General features: G+C 40.5%; 3 protein-coding genes across 3 annotated transcripts in view; 1 reads left to right on the top strand and 2 right to left on the bottom strand.

Annotated features, from left to right (window-relative positions):
- LOC145456006 (uncharacterized) overlaps window positions 1-18,734 on the bottom strand; it is a 90,458-nt gene that overhangs the window by 12,490 nt on the left and 59,234 nt on the right. The window lies entirely within an intron of this gene.
- Window positions 2,928-18,734, top strand: part of LOC145456005 (catenin beta-1-like) — a 37,904-nt gene continuing 22,097 nt past the window's right edge. The window contains exon 1 of the mRNA XM_080334040.1: window positions 2,928-2,937. The gene's annotated coding sequence lies outside the window, so the exon portion shown is untranslated. The remainder of the gene's footprint in view (window positions 2,938-18,734) is intronic.
- Window positions 16,093-18,487, bottom strand: LOC145456054 (tetratricopeptide repeat protein 5-like). The gene has a single exon (XM_080334085.1). The coding sequence runs from the start codon at window positions 18,245-18,247 to the stop codon at window positions 16,958-16,960; it is 1,290 nt and encodes a 429-aa protein (XP_080190211.1). The 5' UTR covers window positions 18,248-18,487; the 3' UTR covers window positions 16,093-16,957.

Genomic DNA, 18,734 nt, shown 5'->3' with positions numbered 1-18,734 from the left:
ATCTGCTTTGGAGTATTTCCCTGCGCGATCAAGTATGGTGCCTTCAAGTTTTAGGGGGTCAAAATATGCTTCAGTTTCAGAATGTTGAAATCATGCGCGAAATAATTCTTGTTGATAGGAAACGATCGATAACGTCACTTTATTTTGCTTGAATCGTGAACAGTTACGTTTCCTTTGCATCGTGTGATGCGATCGAATTCTGGCTTGTTGAAGATGTCTGCCTCCTGTGATACAACAATACTGTAGCCCAGTGCTCTTCAACCGGGGTGGTCGTACACCCTAGGGCAGTGGTTCTCAACCGGGGGTCCGCGGACCCCTGGGGGTCCGTGAAGCATTTTCAGGGGGTCCGCGAAGCCTCTGAGTTTGCAACATGATTGATTACCTAATTTTTTAAGATACGAAGTTCATAAGGCAGATTGGCTTCGTAACTGCTAAACCTTCAGGACTTACATAAACAGAATTGTCGTCTGAAATGAAATATCCACGCTAGTGGCTCTTAATCGGGGGTCCGCGAGACCTCTAAATTTGCAAAATGACTTATTACCAATTTTTGTAACTTTTTTAAAATTAGGGCAATGACGAGACAGTTTCGCTTCAAAACTACCAAGGCTTCAGGACTCACATCAATAGAATGACACTATATGATATGAATTATCCGACCAGGCAAACTAACTTTTATTACCAATAGCATTGTCCTACTTATACAAGCATATTGTAGTTCAGAGATGTTTTGTTTAGGTTTGGTGAAAATTATTTTTTCCTAAAAAGGGGTTAAATCCACATCATGGAATCCATTTTCTCCTATGTTATAGCCTACATATGTGGCAGTCCTGCTCTATAATACTGCCCCTTATATCAGTTGTATAATAATTGCGTCGTGGTTTCATGACTTGCTCTTTTGTATCCAGCCGCTTCGGCGGTAGGACACTTGATAAAGTCTCTCCAGCAGTTGCTGAATCGTGTGTGATTAACTCAGGTATTTTACACATATAACCACTATATATACCAAAATATCTTGAAGATGAACTGCAGACAGAAACCACTAGTCTGGACGTGATAACTTCATTGAAATCTATATCTCAATTTGGGTGTCAAATAATATGTTTCGGTGACACACGAAGGTGTCGTCGGAAGAGTCAGGTGGCAATGTTACATTCGCCTCCACCTTTACCATTTTGGAAATGGATTTTCGGCACTTGTTCATATCACATCGAAATGCGTGAATTTTCAAGACACGACCACATAATTTAAGAAATGCAGCTGCAGAATACACTTCGGAATAATAAAATTCCAGCTAATTTGTACATATAGTATGATTTTATTGTCAGGAACGGTCATTATGTCGCTGTTTATCACAAGCCTATAGTTGATATATGCAAATGACGGATGCCGGTGGCAAGAGAATTGGGCTAAATTTGAACTAAAACTTGAGGGGGTCCGCGGGGTCCGTGACGGTTCAAAAGGGGTCCGCGAAGACAAAAAGGTTGAGAACCACTGCCCTAGGGTGTACCAGAATTTGCAAAGGGTGTACCGCTCAGATGGGGTGTACAGGGGTGTACCAGATCCGAGTAACAATGAGCCGATGGCTAGCTATCACAAATGCAGGTTTATAGGTCAGTACAGACAGGTTGACGCACAGGTTAACGAGCAATATGGTACAATGTTATCTCAAGTGTAATACCATAGTGTCCTATATGGTGTCGACACAAGCAAATCGCACGGTTCAATGAAATTGTATCACGTCACAGTTTCCATTTGGCTACAGGCAATTTGACGGTGATTTTTGACCGGCTTGCCGAGCATTAAATTTGATGAATCGGGTATCAATCGAAAGCTGACTCTGCATTGATTACGAAAATATAAATTTTATTCCGCTCGCGGCCCTGGAACCCCCACAATCAGCCCCCAATTATTCATTGTCGATTAGATTGGCAGTGTGACGCAACAAAGCTGTCTGGCGAAACGTGAGACTAGCTCAAGAGCAAGGATGCGGCCGAGCGGCGAGAGTGGGATCAGCTGACGTGACGGCAATAGCGATGTGCAAACACGCCACAGAGAAACGCTGCGCTGTTGATACTTTTTCTATGCGTTTCGCGAGCACACACCAGCCTTTCCTTGACTTGTAAGGGTAGAACTGGGTCCACAGAATGTATTAGGACCCTACCAATTTTCGCGCAATATCCTTCAGCTGATAAAGATATGTAGGCTACATCTAAGTAGTCTACATTGGATATGTCAGATTATTATGATATCGATTGCCTTAGCCCGCTTGTTGCGTAGGGCTCCAGAGACACGTCGCGCTGTTGATGGCGGGTGTCGATACTTTCTATAGTCGCTTTTATGGTTAAGTGTGAGCAAGGATCATTGACCATGAGCATACATTACAAGCTTTTATTTGATCCGTATGGGTAGGACTTGGTCCGCGAATGCAGCAGGTAAAATGTTGATTGTTGAATAAAGTTTAACAGCAGGAGTGTCGAATTAAACTGGTATCGCTGTCGCGATTCAATCCGTTACTAGAAAGCTTGCGGGCCATACCTGCCAAATGATTCCAAAATGTTACCACCAAATTCATACCTTTGTTTTTCACTGGAATATATCTGATATCACTATAAACGTTGACGTTGGAATTTGGTTTAGCATTTTTCAATCACCAAATAGCGTTTTTGAATGCCGGGGACCTTTTGCGTCAAAAGTAATACAGTGGTATCGCAGATATTTGAATTATATTCATCCTGTAGCCTGTATATATATTCCTAATGTAACTTACTTAAAACGGATTTGCAGTATTTTTTTTCGCATCTGTGAATAACTGAATTTCCATTGTCCATTCGGCCCAACAGAGTTTGCACTTTTTCGCCTTCTCGGAATTTGGCAAGGTCACCGACGTGGTGCTTATGGGGACTAGAGTGAAAACTCAACACTGTAGTTGTATTACTACAATATGACGCGAAACAATAACTTCATATTGTTAATTTATTCGCTAAAAGCTTTTCGACTAACTCTCATCAGTAGCAATAATAACTACAATATGATATATTTACATTATCTAAATTTGCTGTCTTGAGTGAATCTTATTACTTGAAAGTATATTTTTCTTACTAGAAATATCTCTAACAGCTGAAGGATTGCGCGAAAATTGGTAGGGACCGCAAAATACATTCTGTGGACCCAGTTCTACCATTACAAGCCAAGGAAAGGCTGGTTTGTGCTCGCTTTTAGCGAAGCGCATAGAAAAAGTATCAACAGCCCTACGCAACAAGCGGGCTAAGGCAATCGATATCATAATAATCTGACATATCCAATGTAGACTACTTAGACGTAGCCTACATATCTTTATCAGCTGAAGGATATTGCGCGAAAATTGGTAGGGCCCTAATACATTCTGTGGACCCAGTTCTACCCTTACAAGTCAAGGAAAGGCTGGTGTGTGCTCGGTTGTACCGAAACGCATAGAAAAAGTATCAACAGCGCAGCCTTTCTCTGTGGCGCGTTTGCACATCGCTATTGCCTTCACGTCAGCTGATCCCACTCTCGCCGCTCGGCCGCATCCTTGCTCTTGAGCTAGTCTCACGTTTCGCCAGACAGCTTTGTTGCGTCACACTGCCAATCTACTCGACAATGAATAATTGGGGGCTGATTGTGGGGGTTCCAAGGCCGCGAGCGGAATAAAATTTATATTTTCGTAATCAATGCAGAGTCAGCTTTCGATTGATACCCGATTCATCAAATTTAATGCTCGGCAAGCCGGTCAAAAATCACCGTCAAATTGCCTGTAGCCAAATGGAAACTGTGACGTGATACAATTTCATTGAACCGTGCGATTTGCTTGTGTCGACACCATATAGGACACTATGGTAATACTGTACACCGCTTGCTTGTGATGTCATAAGCAAATATTTCTTCTATTCATTTAGCCGTCGGCAATAGACCAATGGTTCCGTTTGGTGTTGTAAAGTATGCAGTTAACAAACATGTGTTCAGCTAGTCATTTGTATTTTAGTGATTTTTGAGGAAACCGCCGCGATAGCTCAGACTTTTTGAATCTGTGCTTCCTACGCGACGCTAATAAATACCGCAATGCACATAAATGAAGTGACGTAGCCAGCCAAGGTCGAAACAGCTTCCATATTGAAATCGAAACCCTTTTGTTTTAAAATGCCGATTGTATGTATCCCGCCGGCCATCCGACAGTCGACGAGCATGTCCACATTGAAGTCGAAATACAAGCAATTACTACTAAATAAATACAGTCCATCCTCAAGATTACCGGACCACGACTGACCTATCGATCTCGCTTCCCATGACATGCCGTCCTATTTATTGTCGCTTTCTTTTTCTATACTATCTTCTTTACTTTCATTCAGTGTGCATGCCTCCTCTTCACATCGCCTAGGCCAAGGTGGGTGTCAGATTCCATAGACTACTCCTTGTTGCTTCGACATCTTCCTGTCTTTTCATTGTATCGCATTTTTTGTGGTGTATTGAACTGATAAAATTGCTAATAAACCAATGATGATGATGATGATGATGTCCAATCTTTCGCCATACATTTGCAATTTAGTATTTTGTTATAAGTGATGTAAATTAGCGACAATAAACTGTGTATAGCGGCATACGATCTGAGGTTACTGACATCTCTTGCAGCCCATGTATGTGCTACTATCGACTGTGTGTGGTGTGTGGGAGGCCTGATGCGCAGTAGGCTGGTGCGCATGCTATCATCGCTGATCTGAATTACCGCTTCTGCAGCAGTAGCTTTACCTACTCTCCCCCTAATACTGTTACATTTAGGTGAATTATCGTTCGTTATATCATGCTGTTTTTGCTCTGACACGAAATAAATTCCAATTTGCGTACGGTTACCATACGTCCTCTTTTAAGAGGATTTGTCCTCTTTTTTGACTTTTTTGAAAGTGTCCTCGGAGGACGCCCTTTTGTCGTCTTTTTTTTTGAGATTTTATCCTCTTTTTTGAAAATTCAGGTCAGATTTAGAGCAAATTGCGAGTGATATGCCGTAAATCAGCACAGAAGTGACGCTCCGGCGAGTATTTCGGAGTGAAAAACTGTGATTTTAGCTCTTAATGAAAAGTTGACCTTTTTTTTAGTCATCCACCTAGCAATGCGGAGAGAAAAACGGTATTTTCAGCTCTGAGCGGAGAGACGACTTTGTTTTTAGTCAACCGATCACCAAGTGGGAAAAATTCACCGGTTTTTTAGAATTCTTCCCCGGTTTTGCAAGTCTCAAATTTCTGAAAAAGTGTCCTCTTTTTAGATTTCCAAAATATGGTAAGCCTAAATTTGCGTGGCGGACTGCCTAACTGGCTGCGAATATACTCAGTGACCAAATACTATTTTATTCAAATCCAATTTTTTCACGGCAATAACTCCGCTTCTACTGGTCGGAATTGAACCAAATTTGAAGAACATAGTTTTTATAGAAAACCTAATACTTTCATGGCGTGAACAGAAAAATTTCAAATTTTTCGTTATTTATTTTTTTATAGTAAATAGAAACTTTCCTCTCCCGTAGCAAGGCGGCAACTAGTTGCAATTGAACCAAATTTGATGTGTAGGCTTAAGTTAGGTCACCTAACAATTTTATCAAGTAGCCAGAACGATTTGAGAAAAATAGTCATGTTTGAAGACCTCAAATGAAGTTGAAGAGCACTGCTGTAGCCTATCCCCACTCCATCAGGATGCAGAAGCTTCCAGGTTTTGATAGTCAATGGGGGCTATTCGAATATCATTTGGCTAGGAATCTTCTAAGTGTGAGAATTGAGATAGACTCTCACACTCAAAGTGGTAAAAGGCCCCTTTCCCAGACTTGGACGCCGTGTGCTGCAAGATCATAATACCAAGTTCGAAATATTATCTCGTGTGATGAAACTGTCTTACGGGAAGCTTTGCGATATGAAATAACACGCATTGAGCACGGTATCCCACATTTACAATAATTATTATGATCACCGCACTCGTGGAAACATATATCACAGACACAAAACATATATTGTCGATATATTTCACGGGTGGTGGCGTCAACATTAAGAATCATTGCATCATTTGAGTTTACGACATGATATGATATCACATGATGAAATGGTATACTTAATTGTGTGTTGATCGAGCAACCCTATATATCCTTCATGAAATGCTGAGCACTTTGATGCAGAGTTTTTTCTTCGAGTCGCGACAAATGCCATTAAGGCTGATCAGGCGGATTTCCTAATAGCCAAGCCAAACGTTCGATGATTTTCGTTATCACGGTAAGTTGCTATTATTTAGGGTTACCACTTACGATACGTCCTCATTTAGGAGAGTTTATTCTTTTTCCGGAAATTGAAACTGTCCCCCAAGGACGCCTAAATGTCCTCCTTTGCAGCTTTTACAGCTAGGCTAATGGTCAGGGTCAATTGAAAATCGGCATAAATGACGCGAAATAGGTGATGCGGACGTTCGAGCGGGTCATTCGGCAGTCGAATCAGAGTGATTATATTTTTTTAGTCAAAGAGTGAGCGAGATAGTGTAATGTTGCGTCCAGCTTCTTGGTCGGTAGTAGGGTTACCATATTTTTGGAATCGGGAAAGGAGGGCACTTTTACGAAATCAGAAATGTTTGTTGATCATAACTGAAATCTGCCGATTTCGCTATTTTTGCTGAAAAATTTGGTGGATTGACTAAAAAAAGGTCGTCACTTTCGATCGAACCACAAATATCCTATTTAGCATCATTTATGCCCATTTTCACTCGAATCTATGGCTCTAAAAGCGGTAAAAGAGAACGAATTACCAGAAGAGAGGACATTTAGGCGTCTTCGGAGGACATATTCAAAAACATATCCTCCTAAAGGAGGACGTATGGTAACCTCATTATCGGTAAGTCGTGGGTTCGATCCCGACCCGATGATATGGGTCAGACCAAAGACTCGAAAACTGGTATCCGCAGCTATCCTGCTAGGCGCTCAGCAGAAAAGCGGGGTGAAGATCGACTAGGCTCCGTCGTCAAAGCATCTAGACATGGTGCAGGCGAAAAAGAATGTCGTATCTCTCTCTCTCTCTCGCCACAGAAATATCGTAAAAATGGGTAATCGGGGAGTCGAGTCAAAGTGATTAATTTTTTTAGTCAACACAACAAGATTTCCAGTAAATATCTCAAAATGAGCAGTCTTCAATTTCAGTTAACTAACTTTTATGATTTTTAAAAGGTGTCCTCTTTTCCGGATTCCAAAATATGGTAACCCTATGTTATTGTCACTGGCGTGTCGAATTTATATTCAAGTCGAAATACAAGCAATTTCTTCTAAATCAGAGGTCTCAAACTCAAATGTGCTCGCAGGCCAATTTCCTACTTTTTGATTGCGCCGCGGGCCGCAGCACCAGTAATATGGAATTCAATGTATTTCCAAGTAGGCCTTATTTGACGGGACCTTGCAGACTGACATCCCACACGCATCGTAAAAATGTGATTTAGTATTGTGAATTAACGCCTGGCACGAAAAAAATAACATTTTTAGATATTTGAGTAAAATTGTTGCTGTAGTTTGTCAAAATCATTAGTTGTAGACACCATGTGAGAGACGAAATGCATCAGGACATCGTAAAAGCTGTCGCATTTCCATACCAGTTTGATAGTTTGTTCCGTCCGTGGTTGTGCCAAGTTCGGCGTTCCGTGTCACAAAAGTCCTTCTCTGCTTGTATCTCTTGACGCGACTCAACTCGAGTCATTTCTATTTTATCACCCATTGAGTCTGACGAATCATCAACGGGTAATCATGTTTAACCACCATAAAGAAGTAATGTCACGTGATAGGTAATCTTCTGCTGCGATGCAACTTTCGAAAGTGATGTAATAGTGAAGTTTGACGAGTATAGTAGTTTCTGGCTTCTGGAGTAGTTTTAGAGCGAATTTCAAGTTCTCAAATTGAAAAAAACAATGGTTGTTAAATATTGTCGAATACTTTGAAATCCAAAATGTCGTCGCGGGCCGCACAAAATGGTCTCGCGGGCCGCGTGTTTGAGACCTCTGTTCTAAATGAATACTAGCCATAGTCTTCAGGATTACCGGACCACGTCCTAACATCGACCTCGCCCTCCGCCACATGCCACCTCATTTTGTCGCTTGCGTCTTATATTCTCTGCATTACTTTTCATTAAGTGTGCAATTGTGCATGCCTCTTCTTGACTTTGCCTAGGCTAAGGTGGGTGTCTGATCTTAAAGGCTACTCCAAGTTGTTTCGACACCTTCCTATCTTTTCATTGTATCGCAGTCTTGTGATGTTTTGAAACGATGAAAATATTAATGAACCTGATTGATTGATATATTATTTAGGAGGAACATGTAGATTGTACAACACATGCCTGGTATAATAGTGAATATATACATGACAATATATAGGCTATTGCTGAAACGAATATAGTATGTCATGGTTGGAAAGTCATCTGCACTGGCGTCTTAACAGGCGATCTTATAGTTGTTGGTTCTATTATTATTATTGTCCATTCCGTAAGATGTGCGCTCCAACAAACGAAGCTCGTTGATAATATTTACTTATTATAATTCTACCGAGCATCGAATTTACGTACTCCAAACTTCTAGAACGTTCAACCAAGAAAGACGCTCACCAATCAAAAATCATTTGAAGTGGAGCTACTACCATGCGACCACCGAGCTTCCAATGATAGGTAAGAATTCCTGTAACAACGTGCAAATGAATATTGCGTTTAAGAGTTTGGCGCAGCTCAGGAGCAAGTGCTTACTAGAGTGATAGTGTGAATGCTCAATCGCTAGCGCAACAATGGCCAATACGCGTGCGGTTTGCGCTGCTCCCCACCGGTTTCCAGACTGCGTTGTTGCGTCACAATAGACAACTCCGTTACAATGCAACATTCGAGGCTGATTTCTGGGGGTTCCAGGCAAACTTGGACAGCTAGAAAATTCTAATTGTCTAATTTCACTAAATTAGAGCCAAATGCCAGTAATCTAATTGTAATCTAATTTGTGAAATGTTTCTGTGCTCTAATTCTAATTCTAATCTAATTTGTGAAATGTTCATATGCTGTAATTCTAGTTCTAATTTAATTTGTTAAATGCTTCTAAACTCTCATTTTAGTTCTAATCTAATTTATTGTGTACCTGAAAATGCCTCTTTGTCCGCGGCATTTCGCACCGAGTTAACAAGAATATCCCTCTCGCGCAGGGAAATCCAGTGCCAAGCCGCAATCGCATTACTTACGCCGCACGCAGTCATAGTAGTTATTGTGACGAATCATGACCATGCTTGGCAAGAGACATAGTATAGCTTGTATAGCCATCGCCGAAGCCGTTTCAGCTAGTGCGGAATAGTGATGTTGGGCACTGGCGAATAGCTTATTTTGAAACAATAACAATAATAATTTGAAGCTGAAAGCAATTTCATCATTTAAAAATGCTTCGTTCGCGTTCTTGCAAAATCACAACTCAGATCGCCGACCCCATCTGGCCAGCGTGTTGGTGACCTCTGGTTGGCCTATAGAGTAAAACGAGCCAAGCTTGGTGTACAAATGGTAACCATTCTTATGCTTATAGGAATGCACTGATATTTGATATGAACTGAACTTGATTTTTGCTGTATGTATTTCTAATTTACAATTCCATTAAATTTCCAAGTTTTTGCGAATTCAGTAATTCTAATCTAATTTGGAAAAATCTATGTAGCCCTAATTCTAATCTAATTTGGAAAAAACTGCGTATCTCTAATTCTAATTCTAACCTAATTTGGAAAGATCTGTGTAGCTCTAATTCTAATTCTAATCTAATTCGGAAAATCGGAAAATTTTCTAGTTATCCAAGTCTGGTTCCGGGACCACGAGCAGAACAAAATTTATATTTCCGCAATCAGTACCGCGGTAGCTTTCGATTGATTACACTGGTCGACATGATTTTTTTTTGGCCAAAATGATGACTATTAAGTCAATTTTCGTACGCTGATTACGAATATGAAGTCGCTTTTTTCCTATCACGTCAAAATTTTTATAATCTGCGATTTAAAATTTTGCATCTTAGTGCTAAAATCCACCTATTCTGTGAAGTATTCCTTGCTCTTGGGCCATAGTTATAACAATTATGACGTCATCAGAGATGGTCAAAATACTTACTATATAGGTACTCAAGTATAGAAGTAGAAGTAACGGCGTCAATTTCTACTCAAGTAGAAGTAAAAGTAACCTTTCATAAGTATGTAAAAAAGTAAGCATTCTAGGCCTAGTTTTTGATATCAGTATCATATTATTGCTATTTTCTTCCTTTCAAAACATCACTGCGATACAATGAAAAGATGGGAAAGCGTTGAAACGACTTGGAGTAGTGTTTGAAATCAGACATCTACATAGGCCTAGGCGATGCAAAGAAGAGGAATTCACAGCACATTGAATGAAAAATGAAGCGACATTGAGGCTGTGAAGCATTTGAAAACAAAAGATTTAGCATTTGGTATGCCAATGATTTGGAGAGAGTCACATGGACATGGAAAAGATTGTTACTTTTGCTCATGTTTTGTTTTTGGATTCAATGTCAATAATCAGCATAAAATTCAATATCCAATTTGACTTGCGCCTTACCACCGATTCCTCATGGGGCTGGATGTCACAATTCCATTGCCTTCAAAAGTTTTACCTACAGATGAAGAAGATTCTCTCGGGGAAGAGTCTTTGTCTGAAGAATGTTCTCAGCATGAGTGTAATGGTGATCAGCAGCTATATAAAGTTGAATCAAGCTGAACTATATAACTTTGTCATAAATTTAAATTTGCCAAATTAATATGCTCTTATTCTAGATTCCAGATTAAAAGCCAAACATATACATGGCACTGATACCACTGTTGCTTGGTTAATACAACGTGATAGTGAATACACACGCTTCTTTGTCTATTGTGTCGATGATCAAGGTATCATAGAGACATTGCGGGAACTGTGAATTGCGATCTTTATTGATGCAACAAGCCTAAAAGCTGTTTTGTCGCACAATACACATCTATGTGCTTCTATCGCTGTAGCTGGTACAGCTGACATCAAGGGGTCTTACGAGAACATGAAACTTTTGATTTGAAATTTGAAGTATAGTACTCAAACTACTCAAACGTGTAAAGTTTCCGTTGATTTCGAACTCATAAATATGCTACTACTTCAACTGTCTATAACTACCAGAGGTGGTCAGTAACGAAGTACTTCTACTTTTTCGAAGTACTCAAGTAGTTTTCCTCTACTTCTGGTACTTACTCAAGTAGATCTGATTTTCGCTACTTCTACTTCGTAATATTTGGTGATCTGCTTACTTACTTTTCGCTATTTTCAGTTTGTCAAGTAGAAGTAGTTCAATCTTCCAATCAGGAAGATAGCCTGAGAAATTTCGGGGCTGTTTTCACGGAGTATCAACATTTAATTTTCATAAAAGTTGAGTAAAGCGGAGAATTTTCGTCGCGCTTCGAGCGCAGTGGATACGGAGTGACCAGTATGATTTCACGAAAGTATCGGTGAATATAGTTTAGGTCGCGGGATGGCGTGTTCCTTTTACACCACATTGTCGTCCTTCGCCCATGTGAAATAATTCATCACAGTATATATGGCTCATCATGACGTTTGAAACTGATGTTTCGCAATCTAGCATTTACTTGTCATATCGTAATCTAGCATGTCCATGGTGTGTCCTAATCTGTAAAAGTGGACTCTGACTCTTTTTTTCTAGTTTTAGAGCTGTTTTATCATATCACCTTTGAAACTTTCTGGACTAAAGGCAGGGTTGTAACCAAGTCACAAGGTTCCGAGTCACAAGTCAATCTCACTTTTATAGTTTTGACTCGAGTCAAGTCGAGTCATTTTCAATTCAGTACCGACTCAAGTCCGAGTCCAAGTCACGGAGTAGAGTGTCGAATCCAGGTCATAGTGTTTTGATTCGAGTCCAAGTCCAAGTCATTGTGTTGACTGCTCTGTTTCCAGTTAATATCTCGTTAAACCCACTTTATATTACTCTCTTTGGTGATATCGAATGGTTCGCATTTATAATATGCTAATTTTCCTCACTTAAAACAGTTTCTAGTAGCATTTTCAAGTATTAGGACTGATAGACAAAATAATTATAGCGTGATAACTTCACTATTCTTCGAAATTACAATGAATGATCTGTCTTGGTAGACCCAGTCTCGAGTCATATGACTTGGTCCGAGACTCGGACTCCGAGTCATGTGCAATGACTCGAGTACAAGTTGAGTCAATACACAAATGACTTGAGTCGAGTCGAGTCATTTTTCATTTTTGAGAAAATGAATCGTGTCAAGTCGAGTCACCAAAAAATCGTGACTCGAGTCATTACAACCCTGACTAAAGGCATGAAATACATGTTCCACTTTTAGAAGTAGTATTTACATTTTACCTTTAATTCCCAGTATCATATACTTTGAGTTATAACTATAATATCAGTTCCTTTGTCTGGATAACATACATGTTGAAGTATAAAAGCAAGTGTAGTAATGCCTTTAATTTCCGGAAAATATATCGAAAATTGGATACCTGTTGGTATGCATCAATATGAATCAAGCTCGTCACCTTTCGCATAGCTCAATTTGCACCTTTTTACGATCCATGTGAACGAATTAGGATCGTTTTCACAACTATTTACTTACTTGAGTACTTTTAAAGTCAGTCAATTCTACTTCCACTTCAAGTAGTTTTGGATTGCTTATGGAAGGAGTACTTTTACTTCTACTTGAGTAGCTTTCTTGACTACTTTGTCCACCTCTGCTTATAAAACTTCCTATCTCATTATTTTTTGACCTGTGTCCATAGTTTGTGCTATTTTTGACAACGTGGTCGGCCGTGATCAGCACTGTTTTTTTTAGTCATCACTTGACGAAAAAGGTTGTGAACAGGCGATATCAGGACTAGTCAAGAGGGATGCCATTCGTTTACAAATCTTTAAGTTTCGCGATTAGGCTACCTAGACTATAGCTAGAGCAGGGGTTCTCAACCTGGGGGGCACGCCCCCCTTGGGGGCGTGGGAAGCTCTCAGGGGGGGGGGCGCGAGAAATTGACCACGTCTGTAATCTGTATGAATTCTGATTAAGAATGTGCTTCACAATCATTCTGAGAAGACGATTGTTAAAGATGAAATTTATTTCGTATTCAAGAAATCTCGCCAAATTCCAACTCCAGCAGTCGCGCTCAACGGAGTATAGGCTGATTTCAAACTCATTTGAGCAAATTTTTGATATTCTTTGAAAATTTGGAGCAATTCCCACACGTTTGGGGAAATTTGTCAGAAATGTTAAAGACTCAACAACTGGAATGCGGATTCAAACTGGGTGTAAGCAGGGCTTTGGAGCCGGAGCCGGAGCCCGGAGCCGGAGCCCCGGAGCCGGGCATTTTCACCGGAGCTGGAGCCGGAGCCGGAGCTCTACATAAAATTTAGCCGGAGCCGGAGCCGGAGCTGGAGCCCGGTATTTGAGGAGTAGCTCCGGCTCCGACGTATTTCATAAGATGCTATTATATATGCAACAACCACATCTGCTGATTTATCATAATTGAACAGCAGGCCTTAATATTAATGCTGTGCGCAGCAATGGCGTAGGCCGTAGAGTTAAGTGCGTTCTAGTGCAACTATGATGTTATCGACAATTGACAAGTATTCATTATGACGTCACAGGCCGGCACGGCGGCACCTATGTCTTCGTTGCTACATCGGATGTTACTGACGGCTGACAGACTCTACATTACTATAGATAACTAACCTATGGGTAGATTAGTAATCTATATAGACCAGGACGGGCCAAACTTCTGGTCTATAAGGGACACATGAAATTGATGATCGAGCGCGCGGTTCACTAGCCGCGCCAAGCGGGTAAAATTTACAAAGTTTATATATAAACCAGGTCAATAATATTATTACTTGAGTATATTGCGGGTCTACCGTATAGTATACCGCCTGCTAGGCTCAGTTTGCAAGGACACGACTATTCGGCGTCTGGCCACATCTATATCAAAGGTCTCCGAAAAGTCTTTCTCCCGTAATTGCGAATACAGTTAGACTCAATCGGGTTAACTAGGCGTTTTTTTTCTTCATTTTCAGTAGGGGGTAGGCTACCAAGCAAGAAATCGTGTGACAATTAAACACGCGAAGCGTTAAGAAAAATTTCACTACTATTTTAGTTTATTGTAATGTACGATGATTTACTGAAATTTTGACTGGACCCTGGACCTGCTATTGCGTCGGAACTGATATTTTAGTCATCAAGATCCCAAGTGTCACAGTCAGACTTGTAATTTTTGGTTGACATTGCAAGTTCACAATCTGAGCAATTCATTTTCGATAATATAATAGGACATTACCTCACGGGCCACGCAAAACCCTCTCGCTGGCCACATTTGCGGGCCACCCCTGATATAGACAGGACCATTCGATAATTTCAGAGCCGGAGCCGGAGCTGGAGCCGGAGCAGTGGTTATAATGCGGCTCCGGAGCTGGAGCCGGAGCTAATGTATGATAGAAGAGAGCTCCGGAGCCGGAGCTGGAGCAGTTTAAATTTACGGCTGCTCCAAAGCCCTGGGTGTAAGACATACCATATCTATACTATTAGATCAGGGAAGGGCAACCTGTTGTTGTAGATGGGAATTTGTGCGACCGTCGACACCTAATTCAATTAGAATGTGTTGGCATCCGTGGACATGCAAATTAAAATTACGAATTCACTCCCGACTTTTTGAGAGATTTTAATTAATCTTGAAATTTTCTTCACACTCCGCGCGATTCAACATAACTTGATTTTTCGATTTTAATATAGTAGCGCCCTTCTCACTCTGAGACGGAATCGTGTGCTCCTCACGAACGAAATATGTTTATGGTACGTTAGGACGATTTTAATATAGGCCTATTTCCACTACCGATATAATCGACAATCCTGATCGGGGGCCAAGAAATAACAGCATGCAACCAAGTGACTAATAACATTTGGCCCACCCTAAGATGCATTATCATCTATAACTTGCCCTAAATTTTCAAAAGCACTCCCTCAATGAACCCTACCGGTGTATCTGATCACATGGGCTAAAAGAGGATAAATATTTGATAATAATATAACATAACATAACATAACATGATTGGGTTATATTTTTATCTGAACATGTGATACTGCTACTATTAATTACGGAATTCATTCGTGAATCTGAAAAATTTTCGCGCTCGGCGCGACAACAAACAATCCCAGCATCTATTCATAACATTGCGACTCGCGATTTCGGTACGTACAAAAGGCTTTTGTTAAAAGTATAATAGTCCGGACTCCGGAGTTCACCGGCAATGGATATGGACAGATTAGGTATTTAGCGTCCAGTTAGTTCATTACGACTATGCCCTGGAATGCGGCCTTGGGGTACATAAGTAATCGAAATGGGCAGTGATTAGCAAAAAGGTTGCCTACCTCTGTATTAGATGATGTGCTCTTTTAGACATGACGAAAAGTGTAGGGGGGGGGGAGGGCGCAATATTTTCGACCATCCCCAAGGGAGGCACATGTCCAAAAAGGTTAAGAACCGCTGAGCTAGAGTTTATGGCTGTCCTTAGTTTCCTAGCCTCCTTTTGTTCAGCACATCACATTGTGTATCGCGGTGTACATTGTGTATGTCTTGGTGTGGTAAATATAGCATCTGACGTTGACTTATTGATGTCAACCTTCAGCACAGGTCTGCTTTTTGGCTATCAGGGTGACACGCCATGTCAGGGCGAAGCGTAAACGATGCTGTGAATTTCTGCATGCGATCAAGTATCTTTTGAGCGGACTCAAGAAAACTGTAATCTCTTGAGTTTTCCTTGCCTCATTTTTATGAAAAGTTCTCATTTAACGAATTCTCATGAAACGTACATCTGTCCACAGCGCTGAGTTCACTCGCTGATGGCATCCACGAGAATGTAACAACGTAGTTAACAGAAAGCGTGGCTCTTTCATCTGTCAATCAAATCTACCCGACTGCAAAGGAATCTTCATATACTGTACAGCTACAGATACAGGTTATACAGTATCTTTACTGAAAACCCCGTTAATTCATTTGATCGTGCTAAAAAAACACCCAGTACATTACGACACTCATATTTTCTATGGAATCAAGGAAATTCACTCAGGATAGTCTTTTTGCATAAAATAATGAAATTGAGACAAATCGAAATGCATGGCTACCTGCAAAAATATACATTAATTGAACCTCATGTTGAAATGCAGTTTTGACAGAGAAATCGCTCATCTGTAGGAACAGAAAAAGTCGATGATCTTTCGCAATATGCATCAAGCGCGACGAACCTAAACGTATAAAAAACACGAGAGCAAAGATTTACGACTGGAAATGTATGTAGATATTTGACTTTTTGCCATATTTGAACAGATTGTGTAATTAAAATCTTCCATTGTTTTGCTTCACTAGATTTTAATGAATCAGTCAGTATAAATAAATATTGAAAAAATTAAACTTCAAAAAGAAACATCGAACTCAAACTCAATATAATCACGATTCCCAAACGTACGAAACATTGCAATAGTAGATTAGTAGCAAACTGGACCTACGGTTACAAAAATAACTTGACAGTACGAAAACACAAAACCTGAACATGCGTGGAATAATTTCAAGTGAAGATACTATTCACGTTACTCAAGGCCAATGGGTTGGTCACTAGGCCTCTTTGTGGTGACTAAAGTAGATGATAAGTTCATCTGGTATAGTATCAATCAATTGATCAAGTACATTTAACACTTCTTCTGTGATGTACAATAATTCTCTGTAGCCGTAGCCAATTTGAGGGCTCGGAAATCTAGACTACATGGTGGAGCAGCGAAATTGTGAAACAACATCCCTACTTTGCCAAGCTAGGATGCATAACCAAATAACACAGTGAGTGGGTCCTACTAAAACAAGTATTGAAACACAGTAAGTTAAACAAAATAATGTCAGTTTTGTGCGTCCATGGAGGCTGTAACGAAGGCCCTGTGGTCTTCAGGTACCTTTTTTCCATTGACAATCAGCATCGCCGGGTTGCTGACTCGTATACTTGAGAACGCGCACTTTGTCTGATTTGCGTCAGGCAATGTAATATCAACCGAATTGAAGTACGGTTCTGGGATTGCTACAGAATCACCTATGATCATACCTTTGCCCTCCGCTAGATTATAAACTGTCACGGCACAGCACGTGCCTTTTTTATCGACCATTGCGAATGTAAAAGGCACCTTGGCGACATCAGCAAAATTACATACGACACAGCCAATCACTACTTTTTCAGGGTTGGCTCCTTCCGCCAACTCGGATATACTGACTTGGTTAATTTTTACATTTTTGTCAACAAGATTCTCTGGGGACAGCAGGCCTACAGCCTTCTTATTTAATGAGGCAATCATTCCGTGCAATCGTTTCGCTTTCACCTTTCCTTTTTGTTTGACGAGCAAGTTTACTTTCAACAAGTACTTGAGCAATTCCTCTTTTCTACAATGTGGGTCTTGCCATTTCGGATCCAAATCGCTTGCTCGCTGCCATCCGGCGAAAGCTTTCTCGTAGGATTCGCTGTACCGGCACGCTTGAGCGCGGTTAAAATTTAAATCAGGGTTGTACTTGGAGCGATCATCTACTTTTTCGGCCTGCTCATAAGCCCCTAAAGCTAACGATAGTGTTTTGGAGCCGTGATCAGTGGCAAAAAACAGAGAGAGATACGCATTTCCAAGAATGTACCACGACAATCCATCGACAGCGTCAAGTTCAACGGCGCCTTTAGCTATTTCAACACTCTTTATGACATTATTTATGTTGTCTTTTGCTGTGCTGCACTTAATCTGGCGCAGTACCATTGACATGGAGCGCAGTGCCACTTTGTTTCTTTCTCGCTTCATTGACCCTTCAAAGCAATCCTTCGCAGCTTGGATATCGCCTTTCTTCCAAAATGTTTCGCCGAGTAAATTCCAGCCTTCGATCAAAGATGGATCTCGTTTCACAGCTTTAGACAGGAAGTCTTCACATTCCTTACTGTACTCTGGAATGATGTTCAAGGCTCTTCCATAATGTAAGAAGTAAATGGTTTTAGGACATTTAGACTCCAGTGGCATCAACGAACTGAGCACTTCTTTTAATTTCAGATTCACTAATTTGTCTTTCTCCGCAGCTTTTTCGATTCCATTTTGGCAGATGAAATTGTCACGGAAGTCATAAAGCTTGTCTACAGTATCCACCAGTTGCTCCTCTGCTGACATGTTGCCAGAAGCTAAGTTATACGATAGTAATAACGGTATTGCCTGAGAAAGAGTGATACATTGCTTGAATTTAGGCTTAGACTATAGTTGGAGCAGGTTGAGACAGAAATGCAAGGAGAAATGACTCTACTCTTTCAAACTTAGACGATAGATCTCACCAGACTAAAAGGCTCGTTTCATTTGTAAACATCTAGGGACCGTATCAACAATCAGGTTAGGAAACGACTCAAATACTACAATTTTCCAAAGAAGTCGTGTTTCGGCGGTTCGGCCGATTGCTGAAACCTAACAGCTGAAAATCCAAACCGGTAAAACCGATCTTAGCCGGAGTTGAAAATACAGAAGAATTGCTTAAATACGATATTGTTACCGTTTTGTCAATAATATATCCTCTTAACGTCGATTAAAATGATTTAGTTTTCATAATCACTATGTTAAGCGATGCTGCGGAGTATATTTGGGATTTCGAAAACAATATAGCAATGTT

This window comes from Botryllus schlosseri, chromosome 14, assembly GCF_051294905.1.
Source record: "Botryllus schlosseri isolate E-star chromosome 14, Bs_hap1, whole genome shotgun sequence".
Taxonomy (NCBI): Eukaryota; Metazoa; Chordata; class Ascidiacea; order Stolidobranchia; family Styelidae; genus Botryllus; species Botryllus schlosseri.
Note: the sequence above shows the minus strand (reverse complement) of the source record. Positions and strands in the feature narration are given on the sequence as shown.

Coding starts and splice junctions, on each gene's coding strand:
- LOC145456054 (XM_080334085.1), bottom strand. CDS start 18,247: ATGTCAGCAGAGGAGCAACTGGTGGATACTGTAGACAAGCTTTATGAC.